At 41.8% G+C, this 16,375-nt stretch overlaps 1 protein-coding gene across 1 annotated transcript; it reads left to right on the plus strand.

Moving 5' to 3' along the window:
• Nucleotides 1–435: 435 nt before the first annotated feature.
• Nucleotides 436–15,788, plus strand: nosip (nitric oxide synthase interacting protein). Its single transcript, XM_061089696.1, has 10 exons — nt 436–509; nt 678–772; nt 5,665–5,770; nt 5,869–5,950; nt 6,753–6,888; nt 10,879–11,030; nt 11,519–11,635; nt 13,512–13,582; nt 13,666–13,774; nt 15,574–15,788. Exons 2-10 carry the CDS (start codon nt 703–705, stop codon nt 15,643–15,645), a joined length of 915 nt encoding a protein of 304 aa, XP_060945679.1. The 5' UTR covers nt 436–509; nt 678–702; the 3' UTR covers nt 15,646–15,788.
• The last annotated feature ends 587 nt before the right edge of the window (nt 15,789–16,375 follow it).

Raw genomic sequence — 16,375 nt, forward strand, 5'->3', positions numbered from 1 at the left:
TTACGTGCTGTGAAGTGTTTACTGTCGCGCATGCTCGGCTCACACGTACACCGCTCGCGATAGTGGGTTGAGATCATTTTTTTGCACAGGTAACTAGTGATGGCGAGAAGACGCTTCATGAAGCATTGGAGCTTTCCATCCAATTGGTTGACTCATGGGCCGAAGCTTCATGGTGCTTCATTTGCTCTACTGTGCCATCAAGTGGACAATACATGTAAAACAGGCAGAGTGATTATGATGACACCATGGCTATGGTGTGTGAAGCTTTGAATTGAATAAATTAATGAATGATGTTTGTGATGCCAATACATAAATCATCCATTGCGTTTCGCTGCCCCTTATATTTCGATTCGCAGGCCAAACCCGCGAACCATTTCCTGACTTAGTCACATGGTACGGCCATGACTTTGAACGTCATCACATACGTCATCAACACAAGCCTCGATACGCGCGTCACAAAACTCGAAACACACTTCGAAGCTTCGACACGGAAGGATACCTCACTACAGGTAACGTTTAACCGTGTAATTGGCAGTGCAGATAGTACATTAGCTCTTTTTAGACATTGTGTGTTCTCCTTAGCTGAATTCACCAGGATGCTTGGTTTAGAAGCTAAATTTAGCTCCTTAGCATGATTTACTCAAGGCAACATTAAAAGGCTGCCATGTTTTCCACAGATCGTCCAGAAAAATCGAAGGTGCAATGACCCGCCATGGAAAGAATTGCACGGCAGGAGCTGTTTACACGTACCACGAGAAAAAGAAGGACACAGGTGAGTACCACAGGGAGCTAGATGAGTTGTCCCAATTTAGTCCCATGGTGTTGGGTTAGGCTTTTTTCAAACGCAGTGACAAACTTTACACACAGGAATACAAAAAGCGTGCACAGCTTCAGCAATATAATCCCAGAGGTACAGTCAACCTGAAGAAATGCATTGTGAATTTTGAAAGCATTTAACAGTAATGCTGCAGACATCTAAAGTCTGAGCTATATTAGTGGGAGATATGAAGATATTTCTTTATTGCAAAACAACTGAGCACAAGTAACAATGGAATCACACGTCACACATGTGTATTTCATTATTTGTTGTCACAAAGAAAAATGCTTTAGGCATTGCAAACTTCTTCATCACAGGTGCACAAATCCATTGTTTTTAATCACAAATCAAGAAACTGCTACTTTCACAGTTTTATTTACTGCTGTAATGAGAGCTGCACATGTGTGGAATATTTTCTCAGAAATCCTTTGGGTATTCTTCCAGCACAAACAAGTCATCAATTAAGAGTGAATTTGATGCTATGAGTCAAGAAGGCTGTTTTTCCTGAAACAACTTCTGCACTCTCACTTTTGCACCAAATAGCTCTGTTAAATTGAAGCAAAAGGGATATGTTTGTCTGTAGAGCATGGAGTGGGCTTTGTTTAGAGATAAGATAACCTCATTGGTCATTTAAACAAGTTCTTGGAGTTTTATATGGACCAGCATATAGATCATGCAATAACTCCCTCATCACCATCATTAGTGTCATCTAGGGGTGTGCGATATATGGAAAACATGCAAAATAAATAACGTTGTTTAATATTGTGATGACGATATGTCTTGCGTTAAATAAACAAACAGTTCCTGGCTATGGAGACAGCCGGGAGAAGGCGCACAGCCTGGTCACAGTGCCACCAAGTCCGTGTCAGACGCCAGGGAGTCGTGCACCTCATCGGATTCTTCAAATCCGAAGTATTCCCATTAGGGCTGAACGATTAATTGCAGTTGCGATAAAATCACGATATAATAAAACGCGATTTCCTAATCTCAACGTGCACGATTATAACGTGCGAACGAGAGTAGGGCACCGTGCTGCTGTCCTCATCCGCAGCCAGAATGCCGCATCTGAGGAGTGGGACCCTTTCATTAGCTTCAGGAAACTGTTCATACATGCAGTTGTACTGTTTGACTCTGTGGCCTGTGAATTTCTCCGTTTTTTATTTATAACTTTATTGTCTTTGATTTTACAAAATATTTTCAAAGTATAGTAGAGGCAAATTCTATGTTTCAGTTGTATGAAATGTTACTGACTTGGAAGCAGTAAGACACCTATAATTTTAAAGAACATTTTACACTAAATGTATCTAATATTGTGTTGGTCATATTTTAATCATTCATTACGTTTTGTTGGGGGAAAAAAGGGGATAAAATTAACAAAATCGCATATTAAATCGCAATCGCAATATTGGTGGAAAAAAATCGCAATAGATTATTTCCCCAAATCGTTCAGCCCTAGTTCCCGTACAAGATAACTTTTTCTACCCTTTTTGTCGATCAAACGGGGCTGGCCTCCCTCTGCCATTTTCCACTTGCGCTGTTTTTTAAATGTGTGTGCGCGTGTCGCGTGGATCATCATTCTCGATAATACACGAATGGAACAAGCTCTTGCACAAATTTTGTTTTGGAGAGATTTTGTAAGGGACCCTAAAAGTCTGATTAGCAGTTCAGACTGTGCTATTTTTTTGTTGTAGAATAATGTTGTGCACACTTTTTTTATTGGCATTATTTGTTTATATTTAAGAGAAGATGATTAAATAAATATAATTGACAAGTTTTTTAAAAGCTTATACATTCTGCAACACAAGCTGCAGGTGATATTTTTTTTATCAGCCATGATTTCTAGTTTTTGCTACCCTTTTTTTGGGCTACAAAATGGAGCACACAACGTCGACCCAATTTTTCTTCTGAAGTCACGTTCAATCACAGAAGTGTTCCACAATCCATTTCAGACAGTGGCAGAAATGCACCTAGAGTTGTTTGTCAGCCGCCTTGAAAAAACAATGAAGAAGAAGAAGAACATCATGAAACACTGAAGATGGGGAAAATATGAATGTGCGTTGCATGTCATTGTAAGTGGTGCACCTCAATTATGTGCTGGTACTTTTTCAGTAAGGAGCACGAGTGCTACTAGATGACAAAGTTAGTCTGGAGTAGGGCTGCCACTAACGACTATTTTTCTATCGATTAATCGGACGACTATTTTATCTATTAGTCGATTAATCTAAACGACTAATTTTCCTCCAAAAAAATCAAATTGACCATTCATTTCAGGTAATTTTATTTTGACAACAACAAACTGTATGTCATCGTATAATGCAGCACAAAACAAAATGTAAACAAAGGCTCAAATATTAAAGTGCAAAACTGTAGGTTTAAACTAGCAACTCCAACGTGATAAAAATAAATAAAAGAGGGCTTATAAGTTAAGTCAGCAGTGCAACTCAAAAATATATCAAAGTTTCTATTTAACCCCCTATCAAAATAAAAAAGTTAGATCTGCATATTAAACAAAGTGCAACATGTTTAAAGTATAAGAAACAATGGTGTCCAGTAGAGATGAGCCGGATACTCGGCTGAAACGAGTATCCGGTACGGATAAAGCACTTTTGCCGAGTACGATTATTATACGAGTAATCGGAGTCATTATCTGTGCTCGGACTGAATGAAAATCCTCACACAGCGTCACAGCGCTCCTCCCGTCACACACGGCTCTGCTCACTCACTCACAGAACAGCTCTCTGTCTCTCAGTCACTCAGGTTCACTGCGCATCGGGACTGTTCCATAGGCTCAGTCAAGGAAGCAGAAATGATTCGTTCATTTCCCGACTGGGTCTTCGGGTACGAGTCTTTGGATCATTTTTCACGAGACCTGCATTGGCTCAGTAGAGGAGCGCTGGAGATGCGAGGGGCGTTCACTGTCTCCCGGAGAAATGAACACTCTGTGTTTTAAGTATAGAAAGACGTGAATTATATTCGTTCACAAGTCATAATGACTGGTTTTGTTATTTTCACTTTACATTTACACTTACTTTACAGTAAAGTAAACCCCATTTAAATACAGTACAACATGACAGTTTGTATGGTTTGAAATTGTCATTTATTATCACACTGGCATTTAATTATCACGGCAAACAATTACACTGCACTAAACTTTAAGTGTTAATGTAAAGTGAAAATAACAAAACCAGTCTGTATGACTTGTGAACGAATATAATTCACGTCTTTCTATACTAAAAACACAGAGTGTTCATTTCTCCGGGAGACAGTGAACGTCCCTTCCATCTCACTCACTCACACACACACTTACACACACGCACACACACACACACACACACACACATACACATACACACCTGGTGTGGAAATAAATTAAAAAAAAATAAAAATAAAAAATCATAAAAAAATTTCAAAGTTAAAAAAGAAAGTTATGTTGAACCAGCCCACTTCCGGGTTAAATCACACCCACTTCCGGGTTAGGCCCCGCCCACTCCGAGTACGGATACGGATAATTCATATGGTTAACAGATACAGATAATGCTGTACTCGGTCATCCCTAGTGTCCAGCTCAAAATCCGACTCAAACGTCAGTTAGACATGTGTGTTGTAATGTAAGAATGTCAGAATGTCCACATGTCCCCCCCCCGCAGTAGCTGAGGTGACGCGAGAAGGACCCGACACGCGTCCAGGGCCGCCTTCCGCCCCGGCGACGGACACCGCCCCGCGGTCCAAGAGAAAGGAAGCCCCCACACCAGCGACGCCGTGGACGAGGACACACACACACCCCCCCCCCCCCCCCCAAAAAAAAAACAACTTGAGGCGGGCCGCACACCGAGCCTCCGGCTGCATGGAGGGGAGGGCGACTGCTCCCCCAGCCGCTGCATGTGCCCAGCGGTTTAAAAAAAATATGCGTCGACGCATTTTCAGTGTTGACGTAATCGATGACGTCGACGAATCGCGGCAGCCCTAGTCTGCAGCTCTAACAAGTCAGAAAAATGTGAACAAGGCATATTCAAGGAGATGATAAATAATAATAAGAAACTAAGATCAACAATTCCACTAACCTGTTTCATTACTGATAGACCTCTTAAGGCTGGCGCATGCTTCTGCGTTTTCAGAGACACGCAAGGACACACAAGCGCAAGAGCCCCTTGCGTGTGCCGCCCAATTTTTTTAACTAGACGTCAAAGCTACGCAAGCCTCACGCAGCCCGCAAGGCTGTGATTGGTCTGCTGACTACATCCTTTCCGGAGTCATATTTCCGGTTACATGCCCCATTATACCGGCAGAAACCAAGGAAGGTTGAGAAGAAAGAATATGGACCAAACAGAAGATCGTTTGGCAGAAGAAATCCAAAAGTATGACCACTTGTATAACCCGTCATTGATGGAATTCAAGGACGCGCAGATGGCCTGCAATTCCTGGAAAGAGATCTCGGCTAACGTCGGTTTGCAGGTCAACGAGTGTACAAAGCTGGGGAGGAAGATCATGGACAAATGTTTCCGCCAGGCTATGAGGAGCAGCAGTGGCTGCTCATTGATGATTGCCACTCACAAAGAAGGCGTCTCTAAGGTCGTCTTCGACAAAAAACGCTACTCCACCTAGTGTTCTGGCAGTGACTTTCTTTGCAACACGCGCAACCCTTGGAGAACCATAAATTAAAACGAGTCCGTCGACACAACTGCGTGAAAAGCCGCAGCCGCAGTTGCAGAACCATGAGCCGTCCTTTAGTTGTATTGCAGGCAGAACCATTGCCCCCCTTCCCCCGCCGCCCACGGGAGCATTTCCTGCATAATCCTTTAGTACACAATTTAAGCATGTTGTGTGTGGTTTGCTTTCTTTTTGTTCAGCTGCATCTGGTTATGGCACTCAGAGCATTCGATTAGGCAAAGATGCTATCAAAGACTTTGACTGCTGCTGCCTGTCCCTTCAGACCTGTCAGGATCCTGTGGTGACGTATGTTTCTCTCTCAAGCGCTCACAGTCTTAAACACATTGTATAACTTTATTGTGTGATGGCATACATAAACAGTCATCTTTCTTTTGCTCTCCTAGTCCAGATGGATTCTTGTATGACAAACAGGCCATTCTTGAATACATTCTACACCAGAAGACGGATATTGCCAAAAAAATGAAGGTAAAGCCAGAACTTATGACTATGTATACACAACACCACACTGGTGTATCCAATTTGATGTAAGAGAGAGGTCTGTCCACTAACTGCAACAGTGAGACCTGGAGAGGAGACAGAGACAGCTGTCAGATGAAATTTTGTTTCATATTTAGAGCATTGTTAGATTAAAATCCACACAATATAACTTAATAAAAAAAATGTTCCTGTGTCATTGGCTATATCTATGTTTGAATTGTGTGATCACAGCTGCCTGACTGGACACCAAACATTGAGCCTGTTACAAACCCATTCAGTCTCCTACTCACATTTGGTGATTTTGGTCTGGTCATTTACCAGATGATTGACCAGCAGTCATTCCAAAGCAGGTCTAGGTTTGATGCAACAGAAAGTTGTCCTTAATTTCAACACAACCCTTAAACACAACCAACTTCATGGTTTTGTAAAAGCTGTGTTTGATTGACCCACTTGATTGAAAAAGCAAATTTTTTATGTAAAATCAATAGGTTATAAAAGTTATTTCGGTCTCAACAAATGGCTGAAACTGCAAAGAAGATGCCTCCTCAAATCATAAATGGATTCATGTGGGTGTTGAAACTTATGTTGTTACTTTTCCTCAAACATGTCAACGTTTGAGTGAAATGTTATCTACACATCAAATACATATATTTATTCATACATACATATACATATGTGTGTTTATTAACAATATATAGTTTATATTCTTTCTCTCAGTTTTGCTTTTTTTACATTAAAAAGATGAAGCATATTCTTTGTCCACTCAGTTTTGTTTTTCTCCCCTCTGTAGCTGTATGACAAGCAGAAAAAGGCACAGAAGAGCAGCAGCCAGCTTGAGTCCAAGTCTGAGGAAAGGGAGAGAGTGGAGAAGTTTAAAACCAGGGAGAACAGCATCGTTTCCAAACCCATCAACCCATTTATATCTGGTACAAGTCTAAAGTGTTTCCACATTTTTTTTTTGTTGTAAACCTCAGATACCCCTTTTCACTGGGCTGGTACTAGTGCTGGTTCACAGCTGGAACCTTTTAAGATCCAGTTTGCTTTTCCATGGGCTATAGCCACTTCAGTGTGTCACCATATACAATCGGGTCTGTAAGTATTTGAACAGTGACACAGTTTTTTGGTTGACAAGATTGCTGATACCATGGTTTACCTCAGCTTGAGCCTTCCACTTATGGCCTGGGCGAATGGGCACTTTGGAGCTCCTTATTAACTTTTCAAATGGCTTGCCTGACTCAGAGGATCCAGCAGGCATGACATATTTCAGCAAATACCCTCTTAGTAGCTGGAATCGCTTATCATAATTTTTAATCAGGAGCTGTGTTAAAGGTGTTTAGGGTCAAGCACTATTATATATAGGATATATAGTCAACTAGGCTAATTAACACCTAGTGCAACCCCAACAGGGTCCATCTGATTTTAATTCAGCCAAATCCAACTAACCCTAAGCCTCTTATCTTAAGGAGTGGTTATTTTGCTTCATTGGGGCAAGGAAGTCTGTTTTAGTTTGTTGATTCCATTATTCTAGATGTCAGCCAATTCAAGGTTTTTCTCAAGTTTACACTCGCATCCTCGAAGAAGGGGCATTACTGTTTCAACTGGAGCATACCGTTTAGGTGCAACTTTCCTTCTTAACAAAGGGGTGGCATAATGTTGAGTTCCATCTGTATATACAAAGAATAGTCTTTGCGTTCAAAAGGTCTGTGGCCTCCTTGTCTTGTTTTGATCTACTAATCAACTTTTTATCTCTGGGGAAGGATATCTGCTTGCACCAACTTTTCTACACTGTTTCTCAGTTCACTATAGGGGTTGGTTTGTGATGTGAATAGGCATTGGATGGAATCAGATGACTCACCAAGAGAAGTAGGACCTTGTAGAGCCCATCTATGTCTTGTCTTCACTGCAGCTGCTGCCCCTTTTAGACCGTATTGGACTCTCTATCGGGTTGAAGAGGAATGGATTGTCTTATCAAATGAAGATGTGTGGCTGACCCTTCGAGAAGGAGCTCAGTGGCAGACCATTTAAATTAGTTTATCGATAGGAGCTCCACAAACACGATCGTATCAGAAGGGAAAGCGCTTTCAATAGAACATTTTCTGTCAGGGAATGAGTCAGCAGACAGTTTGAGGCTCACTGTTCCTTCTATTAGTGTCTCTGTCTGTGGTCTCACTGTACGCAGCTTCATTTTTTTTTTTAATTAAACCTGTTTACAACCTGGTTCAAATGTTCTCGACTAAGTGAATTTTTTTTTTCCCGCTGGGCCCGACATTTTAAGTGACCGGTAAGCAGCATTTGATGACAAAATTTCAACCATCACAAATTAATATATTGAAAAAATAATTTTTATTCATTGTTTCCCTTTTTGTCACATCTGACACCAGCACATCAAAGAGTGCGTTCAGAAATAAAATAACAACTATATAAAGCTGAGTTTAACTGAATCTGAGGTAGAAGCAATACTTTATTTCCACTTTTGAAATGAAAAAATTGACATTTTGTCCATATCTGACCTAGGCACAACTCAATGAGCATAAACAACCTAAAGTGCACAGTATTGGCAGTAACTTGTTTCTGTTTAGAATTAAAATAAATATTTGGGTGATACACCCAGGCACATCACTAAATGCATTTACCAGAATACAAAAGAACTATCAATGCTATCCGTGCAACAACCCATAACAAGTGTTAACAGTAACTAACACATGTGAATACAATTGTATTACTGATTAGGCATGGCACATCCCACATTATGGTGATATTTTGTCTACAGTTAACAGGTAAATGGTTTTGTATTTATATAGCGTTTTTCTACTTTTGATGACCACTCAAAGCCCTGTACGGTACAGTTTTAAATTCACCCATTCACACACATTCATACAGTACATCTAATCGCAGCACTTTGTTATTTTATGGGGGGCCATTCAGGGTTCAGCATCTTGCCCAGGGACACTTCAGCATGCAGATGGGTCAGACAAATATGAATTTCCCCTTGTCGATGGAAGGGAGCCCTTACTTTGCTCTGGCAGATAAGTGCCCGTTTGTTGCACCATTGAACGGGTCTCTGGCAAATCCCATCACCTCTGTGGGTAGAGTATGTCCCTCCAACCATCCAGCAAAGTTCTCTTACAACCTCCTAATGAAATCAGTCATCCGTGATTTGTGCCGGGATGAGATGCATTTGCGGAGCTTTGAGAAATGCAGCATTCGGCCTGTGCTCAAGACATTTGCGAAAAGTTCCAGTTTCACTTGGAATGCGCGCATTGTTTCCACAAGTTCAGTTACAGTTTTGCCCCGGCCTTGTAGTCCCACATTTAGGTCAGTCAGGTGTTTGAATATGTCGCTCATAAAGGAGACATCGACCATGAAGTGGTCGTCCAGTATGCTACTCAAGTGTGGTTCTGCCTATTTATGCTTGCTGCTGCGGATGAAAGTTGTGATCTCCTCTGAGATCACAGAAACGCTCCCTTTAGACATCCACCTGACGTCATTTTGTAAAAGCAAGTCATAGTGCTCAGCAGACACTTCCGACAGCAGCCTGCGGAATTAGCTGTGTTGGAGGCTTGATGAGGAGCAAATAAAAATAATTTTAGCCATCACGCTTTCCATTGTCGTTTTCAACTCTCCAATGCAGTGGAGGGATATCATCTGGGGTGCATCAGCAGACCAACGTGCTGCCAAACCACTCACTTTTCCTGCCATGGATGGAGCCCCATCCATCAAAAGCATGAACACATGCTTGATATCCAGATAATTGTCCAGACTATCTTGCCAGTTGTGTGTTCCTCTGAGCAAAGCAGTTCCTCTCCAAAGCATTTGCTGTAAAAAAAACAAAAACTGAAATATATTCACAATTGTGCAGTATCAGTCTGTTCTGTGGACTCATCAACTGCCATACACATGAAATCAGCTTTCTACAGGTCTTCTAACAGCATTTCTAACATCTGTAGCAAGAATTTCAACCCTGGGAATGTTTGAAGTGTCTCACAGGGATACTTTTTGATAGCGGAGGTCACACTCGTTTTTATTTTGTCATTTAACAACTCATTCACGATATTGGTCTGTAGTTTGCTAAAACCTCCGGTTCCAGAGTGGGTTTTTTGAGAAGGAATTTTTATGTCCGCTCATCAAGGGTAATCAGAGAATAGCTCTCTAAATAATTGGTAGCATTATCGGCTGCTCCTGAGATTTCTGTGCTTGATGACGATTTAGCATTTCTAATAGTTAGAATATTATTGTTAAAGAAGTGCATAAAGACAGATAAAGATAAAGGAGGCTGAATTGCAGGCAGATGAGTAAAAAGGATATGAGGTGACATAGCTGGGCGTAAAGGTGAGGGGCCAGGTCCTGAAATTGGTAAGGCTGAACATTGAGGCATATAGGAAGCAAATGCTGGATTTGGTTGGGATGAGCGGATGAGGCTGAAAGTAAAGGACTTGAGGGTTCCTGGGGTTGAAGCTGAGGACCACATCTTATTTAAGAGACTGAAGCAGGTGCTTTATGGTATATTTGTATATCTTTGTTCTTCCTGGAATGGTGTGGAGGGAAAAAGGAGAGGCACATCTCTGAAAGGTGGACTTGTATAAGCCTTGGGGAGTGGGCTGTGGTGCAGGTTGGGCAAATACTTGTTATTTAACTCAGACTATTCATGTGTTTGTGAGTGAGAGAGATTGACAGGACGGTAAAGAGCCATTCACAAAGAGAGCTTCCAAATTGTGCAAATAGATTGCATTTATGTAGTGGGGTTTTTTGTCTTGTAAACGACTCAAAGCACGTTCCAACAAGTCACATTCCCCCATTCATACAGCAGTAATACAACTCACAATTGTGTAACTGTTACATTTAGGCAATTTCAGACTGGTAGATATAATCAAAGTATGCCATCAAAGGCAATAGAAACTAATTGTTTTCTCCTCCAGGGCAGAACAACGGAATTGAAAAGGGCAGGACAGAAGGCAGTTCAGTAGAATCCTCCACTGTCTCCTCAGCTTCAACTTCAAGCCAGAGCCTTCCCAGTTTCTGGATACCCTCTCTGACTCCAGAGGCCAAGCCCACTCTGCTCAAGAAACCAGTGAGTGGATTCTCCTTCCATGTCGATCATCTTTCAGGAACCGTACCGATAACATGTACCGTACTGCCATTATGTCTTGCTTGTATCAGGTTGGTGATGTCAGTCAGAGAGTTTAGCTGCTTTCAGACATTCTCCCCTTTGCTGTAACCTCATGACAATTAAACATTTTATTTAGGATTACCTTAGGATCATGTTACATATATGAAAAAAGAATTATCCTGCAGGTGTGACACCTTGCAGCCGCTATTGGGACTTTTTAGACTTGTTTCATACTCTGTGTGGTCAGAGGTTTATCTGTGTGATTAATGTTGAAACTGTGTTAAAGGTTAAAGGCAGGTTGGCTCTGGATCGAAAGATGGAAACTTGCCTTTGCCTGAAAGAGAGCCCTATACTGTTTGACTGAAGCAATGTTGTGTGAAATTTTATGTGGAGACGGTGATTCATTCATTTATCTTATCTCCTTACTCAATGTCCCTAATGTCTATCAGAGTAAGGCTGTGTTGTGCCCCATGTCAGGACGACCAATTAAGATGAATGAGCTTGTCACAGTGCGCTTCACTCCCGTGGACCCAAGCCTGGGCCGAGTGGCCTTGCTCACCCAACAGGTCAGTTTATGTCAACACCTTGTTCTTCCTCATCATACAATACGTTCAGTGTTAACAGCTTTCACTACTGAAATGGTAAATGTAAATGGTCTGTATTTATATAGTGCTTCTTTCGTCTTGCTCTTTACAGTACAGTTTGCCATTCACACACATATTCATACAGTGCATCTATGGGCAGTACTTTTTTCTATTAGGGGCCATCAGGGTTTCAGTATCTTGCCAAAGGACAGTCTGGCATGCAGATGATGGAAGACTGGGATCAAACCACCGACCCTTTGGCTGGAGGACCTCAGCCACAGCCGCCTAGTAAAGGCCAGAGCATGCCTCTGCGTTGTCAGGGGCCCGCAAGCACGCAGCTGTAACGCAGGACTCGTTCTCATTCATGATTTTCCAACCGTTGCGCGGGTTGCCATGCAATTCCCCGCCAGAACACTAGGCGGAGTAATGTTTTTTGTCGAAGTCGGCTCTTCTTCGTGTGTGGCACGAAGAAGAGCGATTTATATACATCGCCACGGCGGCTCCTCAGAGCCTTTTTCTGGCGGAAAAATCCGCCGGTTAGTGACGGGTTATACTAGTGGACATAGTGTCGGATCTCTTCTGCCAAGTTCTCTTCTATTTGGTCCATATTCGTTCTTCTAAATCTTCCGTGGTTACCGGGCATGAACCGGAAATGCGACTCCGGAAATGATGTAGTTAGCAGACCAATCACAGCCCTTGCGGCCGGGTGACGCTTGCGGGGCTTTGCCGTCTAGTTAGAAAAATTGGCCGACGCACGTAAGGACGTAAGAAGGGCCGTGAGGGGCCCGGAAGGGCTCCTGCGTCTCCGGGCCCGTGAAAACGCAGAAGCATGCGCCGGCCTTAACTAGTACACAGGCCTGCCACAGAGTGTTATCCATATGATATGAACAAGTTAAAGATAACATTTTTACATATGGTATTGCTGCGGCTCATCCCCCAACCAAAGGTCATTGGGTGATCTTCCTTGATCATTTAAGATGGTGAATCTGTATCTATCAGTTACCTGAGAAGGCGCCTTGCACTGAAAACATCACTGTAATTCTTTCTTGCACAAAACATTTCAGTTGCATTGTCCGATGGCCAACACATTATGATTGGTCCAGGCCAGCCACTTCATACCACTCCCATGTGTTCGGCTCAGATGTGGATATGGCCTTCAATTGTGTATTTTGATGTTTTTCTTAATGTCAATAGAAAATGTCCTAAAAAGACTCAAGACAAGATGACCATAAAGAGTAGCACATAATAAGAACCATCATAGGCTTTGGGGGGGCACACACTGTTAAGTTGCTTTTATTCATGTACTGAACTCTGGATAATCTAAATTTCCCAGATTGGCTGCATTTACAAACTAAAGTTGCTGTGTTTTTTTCTCTGTCTGGATGACGTTTCTAACACACGACGGATGGAAAAAAAGAATAGCAATCTCTCAAAACAAAAAAATATGTGTTATACACATACAACGGGCCTACAAATGTATTAACATGGAAAGATTTGGCTCCTGTATTGATGTAACATGCCATTGCTGAAGTGGAATTAATACATTACATAATGCCTCCTGAATGCTGCACCACCCCTTTGCGTTGTTGTAAACACGTCTTAGCAGAGAACATCCTACATCATTCTTCATGTGTTAAATACAAACTCCGGACCCCATTGTGGACATTTGCCGAGTTCATGTCTGCCTTAGTGTGATCAACATATTGTTGGTTATGGTTATATGATGACCCTTTTGTTTGACCAGTGAATTTGATATATTCTGGATATGGTGATATAAAACAGAGCAGCAAATCAGCTTCTCAACTGTGTATATAATGACATAATGCTAATGTGATCTAATCCTTTCTTGTGTCTTCAGGACAGGTATGTATGTGCAGTAACCAGAGACGTCCTCGCTAACAGTGTTCCCTGCGCTGTTCTGCGACCCTCGTGAGTGGCCCAACTCTTGCATTTGCATGCTAAGTGTTCTCTGTTAGTACGCCCAAGAGTATGTGACACTCTCTTTTTTTCAGGGGTGCAGTGGTGACTCAGGAGTGTGTGGAGAAGTTGATCAAGAAGGACATGATTGATCCTATGACGGGAGACAAACTGTCTGACAGAGACATCATACCACTGCAGAGGGTATGCTTGTACTTCTATTGAGCTGACACTCAAGGGATGTCAGCTCCCGCTATAATCAAGCTCCTGATCTAGTCTACAAAAGATTTTACTGTAGTTTCCTAGTTAATAAGATTGACATGACAACTCTATGATTTCAGACAGTGAGTGGTTGTCACTGCTGCCTCATCATGTTGGCAGCCATGCTGCTGACTTCAGTTGCAGGGGAGTTACACCAAATGAAGCCACCAGTATTTTATTACATAGTACGCATAAGAACCACCCATTTGTAACTTCAGTCTTGCATGTGTACATAAGTCTACTTAACAAGCAAGTGAACATTTTCCCAACTTTTTATTGTGGTAAACCCCAGGGGGCGCCCACAGAACTTGATGAAAAAAAAGTGTTTTCGTAGGCAACATTTGTGCGTGGCGGCTCGCCACGGCAAATCTGTGAATTTTGACTAAAAATGTTCCTTTGTTGCACTGGTACACCTAAAATATAGCTGGTATGTCTATGTGTATTTGATCGGGTTGATTGTGGCCTCGCTCATCTCCTTTGAACCTGGGAGCAAGGCAGGGTTTACACTCAAACACACAGGCCCCCGGACAGCCCCAGCTGTCCAATTACTGTCTGAGGATGTGTTACTATGGTGTTAGTATATATGATATGCCGCCTGATGTGTTATTATGAACTTGTTTTGCCAACAATGGCTTGCTGGCTAACGTAAACAAACTCTTGGGTATTCGGGTGTGTTGTCATTCCAAAGAGGGCCTAGCTCAGATAAACGCTGCAATGAGTCTCCTGTCTGGGTGTGCTCCCTCCACACTCCTGCTGACCTGCACTCACTTTACACTTTACACTATTTACACAATAAACACCAACACTAATCACAAGTAATTAGGACCTGAACACTTCTGAAGTTTACTTTGTGTTTGTTTGATTCATTCTTTATCGGGCATGCATTTAAACACATTGAAAAAAGTCATTTTGTGGGTACTCAGTTCACTAATAACTTTTGATTAGTGTTGGTGTTTACTGTGAGTAAGACCCAATCCCATTTCACCCCTTCTCTATATCCCTTAGCCCTTCTTCTCTGTTTTGCCCGTTCACTTAGAGGGGTAGGCTGTCACGATTCTTGTTGGGATGAAGGGGTAGGGACAAGTGTAAGGATTTTAAAATAACGATAATGATTGTAATATCTTAGTTCAATATCATTTCAATGTATTATGGTCATTTTTCATGACAACCTTTAAAGAAAACTATCTTTTTCTGACATAATTTCATGTTGCACCCTCCCCCCTCTTTGACGATAATGATGCACTTGATTTAACCAGCGTAGAGCAGCGAGGTTACTGAACTTAGCTCCTCCTCCGGCAACCAACGATCCTTGCAGTGTTGCATACAGACCAATGCTAGCAGCCTGTGTGCTTTTGAATATCACTTCATCTCATCTCTGGTTCACTTTCTGTTTTTCTCTGTGAGTGTGGCTGGCCACTGGCATGTGTGTGAGTGTAAACTCCGCCTCGATCCCAGACTTAAAGGAGAGAAGCGGCATAACTAGCAACTCTTATGTAAACAAACACACATGGAGACACATAGGGCAATTTATTGATGTCTGCTAAATTATTGTATTCATGTTTATATAGAGTACGTTAAGTCAGTATTGTAATTATCGTGACTATGGGTCAAGTTTACATGGGTCATGACCGTAAAATATTAAGGCTCCAATCCTAGTGTTTTTAGTTTTCCACATTTCTCAAACAGTATTACTGTACTATGATGTGAATTTAGTGCTGACGGCCTGTCATGTGTTCTAACAGGGTGGAACTGGCTTTGCTGCCTCAGGTGTTGACCTCAGTGCCAAAGAGGCTCGTCCAGTGATGCAAGTGTGAGACAATGGAGGATCTGAGGAACGCATGAACATGTGTCCAAGACACACACTCCGTTGGCCTGTCATTTGCTGGCATGTTTTTACTCTGAAGCATTTTTTTCCCCACTTAATATAAAAGTTAAATAAATGGTTGAATAACTTTCACATTTTGATTGTGCCTTCTGTGACTGTGTACATACAAGACAAAACTCTCGATCTGAAGTTTGCCACACACATAAACAATGCAGAAAATTCTCTTCCTTCTTTGTGTCTACGTTTAAAGTATTTGTAGTTGTCAGTGATGGTAGAGTATGTATGTAGGCATATTGTATATCAAGCAGTCTTGTAAATAATAGTCCATCAACTGCCTACACTATAATGATACACCTCCACTATCCACAATCAACGGGCAACAAGATCCATTATCTGCCAATATGATCCTGATCTTCCATCTGATTCATGATATACCAATCATAATCCACGATTTATTTGCAGCAGCGATCCTGGATCTGCAAACGATAAAGCACAAGGACTCGGGGAAGAAGTCAAGTCAGTAACGTATTGATGAGACATTAATGTGATAAAGAGGGAGAAGAAGAAAGAAGCTTGGTGAGGAGAAGAATTTTAAATTATATTATAGTGTTAACCGGGAGCCAGTTTAGCAAAACTAATACAGGATAGGATCTCTTTTCCTGGTTCTTCTCAGGACACGTGCTAAAGCATTTTGGACAAGCTGCAGAGTCTAACGACTT

This window comes from Limanda limanda, chromosome 17 (genome assembly GCF_963576545.1).
Source record: "Limanda limanda chromosome 17, fLimLim1.1, whole genome shotgun sequence".
Taxonomy (NCBI): Eukaryota; Metazoa; Chordata; class Actinopteri; order Pleuronectiformes; family Pleuronectidae; genus Limanda; species Limanda limanda.

Bases quoted from the DNA above. Each gene is read 5' to 3' on its own strand.
- nosip (XM_061089696.1), top strand. From the start codon at position 703: ATGACCCGCCATGGAAAGAATTGCACGGCAGGAGCTGTTTACACGTAC. The intron at 5,951-6,752 runs GTAAAGCCAGAA...TCCCCTCTGTAG, and splicing joins ATATTGCCAAAAAAATGAAG to CTGTATGACAAGCAGAAAAA. The intron at 13,775-15,573 runs GTATGCTTGTAC...GTGTTCTAACAG, and splicing joins ACATCATACCACTGCAGAGG to GGTGGAACTGGCTTTGCTGC.